We start from the raw sequence: 3,048 nt of genomic DNA, 5'->3' as shown, positions 1-3,048 counted from the left end.
AATGAGAAGCAAACCTCGAGGAAGGAAAGCTGGAAGAGGTAGGGTACGTAAGATACCAGCCATAGTTGGCCATCGTCCCCCCTCTGGTTCCTTCATATGCAAATTCTACCAGCAGTCACGTAACCCGCAACAGACATGCAGGAATGCAAGCAACCTGGTTAGCGTATCTCTACAGCAACTGAAGCGAAAGAACAGTCCATGTCTCCCTTCTGTATACATGTGCAATGCCCGCTCTTTGCTGAACAAACTAGATGAGTTTGAACTCACATTGCAACAGTACAAGGTTGACATCGCCATTGTGACGGAGACCTGGTTTTCCACAGCAATGCCCAGCGAATTCCTGAATGTTGATAACTACACCCTGTTTGCTACAAGCAGAACGGACCGACGAGGGGGAGGTGTTGCTATCTACACTCACGAGAACATCCAGGCGAGGCCAATCTCTCACGTTCAGGTACCCCCAGAACTTGAGTGCGTGTGGGTTTGGGTCCGTCCCAAGCGACTCCCACGGGAGGTGCCATCTATTGCACTGTGCGCTACCTATAGCCCGCCCAACTCGAAACACCAAGAACTCCTCATCGACCATCTTGTCAACACAGCCGACCTTCTGAAAACGTTCAACCCAGACGTAGGACTGATACTGGCTGGCGACTACAACCGTCTGGACTACAAGCCCCTTGTCTTGTCACACCGACTAGAACAGGTGGTTCCTGCCCCTACGCGTGGGGATGCCACGCTGGACGTCATTGTCACCAACCTCAAGTCCTTTTACCTTACCCCAGAGGTCATGAACCCATTAGGAACTAGTGACCACAAAGCTGCCTGGTGGCAGTCAAGAGTCCGGACACAGAGACCAAACCAGACTAAGCATGTCGTCGTCCGTCCCCTACCAGACTCCAGAATACGGGCCTTTGGCCAATGGATAACATCGCACACTTGGGACGAAGTACTGCAAAGTGACACTGTGGAAGAAAAAACTGCTGCATTCTACCGCACCCTGAACTCTGCCATAGAAAACTACTTCCCGCTAAGGAAGTGCTCTCTACACCACAGGGATAAACCCTGGATAACGGCCTTACTGAAAGACCTCATCCACAGAAGACAGCAGGCACACAGTAAAGGCCACATGGTACTTTACCGTTTCCTGGGGAACAAGGTCGACCGCGAATGTAAAAGAGTCAAGAAAGAGTTCTACAGTGACCAGGTGGCTAGACTGAAGAGATCTGACCCGTCTGAGTGGCACAAGCAGGTACGGCGGCTAGCGAACCTTTCCAAGCCTACCTCCACAATCCACGTGCCAGGGGTGGACCCGTCAGACACGAGCACCTGCGCTGGAGCCATCAACACCCATCTAGCTACCATTTGTAAGGCTCTACCTCCACTCGACATGGACATGCTGCCAGCTTTCTTACCGGCCACTCCACCGCCACAGGTTGATCCATGGCAGATGTACCAGCGCCTCAAAAGGGTTAAAGTGAACAAGGCCCCAGGCCCTGATGCCATCCCGCCCACACTCATCAGAGAGTTTGCCTGTGAACTAGCCACTCCACTCACAGACATTACAAATGCATCACTACAACAGGGCAGAGTGCCACCGGAGTGGCGGGACGCGATCGTCATCCCCGTCCCGAAAGAACAACCAGCTGACTTAGACAAGATTAGGCCGGTGTCACTGACGTCCCAGTTCGCTAAAGTGGTGGAGGGCTTTGTCCTCTCGTGGCTACTGCGGGACATCTTACCAATGGTGGACACAAGACAGTTTGGAAATCTCAGAGGCATCTCCACAACCCACTGCCTTATAGAGATCCTGGACTTTTTCTATAAGAGCTCAGAAAGGAAGCAATCTGTCAGTAGCCTGGTACTGACAGATTTTAGCAAGGCCTTCGACAGGGTGTGCCACACGACAGCCATAATGAAACTCATACAAATGGGAGCGCGGTCCTCTCTCCTGCCCTGGGTCTGTAGTTTCATCTCAAGCCGGAGACAGCGTGTTCGTTACCAACACGCTCTGTCTAACTGGGAGTCTCTTACCTGCGGGGTGGCCCAGGGAACGTTGCTTGGCCCTTTGCTCTTCTTGGTCATGATCAACAACGCTGGGACAACAAACAGCGAATACTGGAAATACGTTGATGATCTCAACATGGGGAAACCAGACTGGCGTACTCTCCTTCAACCCTGCAGAACGACTTAGACAGTTTAGACGACTGGTCGGTCAGGAACCACATGCTGCTGAACCCCAGAAAGTGCAAAGTGTTACATATCTCCTTCATGCAGCGTCCGCCTCCTGTTCCAGCACTCACACTGGGCGGTCAAGTCCTTACAGTAGTAACACAGGCACGACTACTGGGTCTCCAGATCCAGTCGGACCTCGGGTGGGACGCACAGGTGGACAGCATGGTGACAAAAGGATGCAGGCGCCTCTTCCTACTGTGCAGACTGAGACGGGCCGGTCTCCCAACAGTCGACCTCACCACCGTTATACTGCGGCTATGTCAGACCGCTGCTTGAGTATGCAGCCCCAGTTTGGAACGCCGCACTCACCAACAGACAGACAGTCAGACTAGAACGAGTCCAGAAACGCGCTTGCAGGATTGTGTTGGGTCGTCAGTACACTTCATACCCTGAAGCCTTGAGAACTTTGGAACTTGAATCTCTTTCCGACCGCAGATACAACCTTTGCCTGAACTTTGCGAAAAAGGTTAGACAGTCGCCCCGCTTCTGTGGCTGGCTTCCTCCGACGCGGGGAGATCTGCACGGTCGGCAGCTGAGGAACTCGCTTCAGTACTCCCAGGCCAGAGGCACTAAAAGATACACTACGAGTGCGAAGCCAATGTTGGCTAAACTCCTCAATGGACTGTAAAATTGAACTGTCATGATCTGTTCAAGAGCAGCCTTTCCTGTAAGGACTCTAATAACGCTGTTTTTTGTAATTTGTATTGATCTCCAACCACATATATGCAGTATTGTTAACGACATTGATAACATTTTGAACTTTGTATATAGATGTATAATAATATACTTTTTTAAATTGATTTTACNGTACTTGAT

At 51.3% G+C, this 3,048-nt stretch overlaps 1 protein-coding gene across 1 annotated transcript; it reads left to right on the top strand.

Moving 5' to 3' along the window:
- Nucleotides 1-217: 217 nt before the first annotated feature.
- Nucleotides 218-2,397, top strand: LOC109465472 (the record flags this gene model as incomplete). Its single annotated transcript, XM_019762764.1, has 2 exons — nt 218-1,891; nt 2,182-2,397. Coding segments are annotated over exons 1-2 (1,890 nt in total), but the record flags the coding sequence as incomplete, so codon positions are not given.
- Nucleotides 2,398-3,048: the final 651 nt, after the last annotated feature.

This window comes from Branchiostoma belcheri, unplaced genomic scaffold, assembly GCF_001625305.1.
Source record: "Branchiostoma belcheri isolate BF01 breed outbred unplaced genomic scaffold, Haploidv18h27 scaffold1502, whole genome shotgun sequence".
NCBI lineage: Eukaryota > Metazoa > Chordata > Leptocardii > Amphioxiformes > Branchiostomatidae > Branchiostoma > Branchiostoma belcheri.
This window is presented reverse-complemented; position numbering and strand designations above follow the sequence as displayed.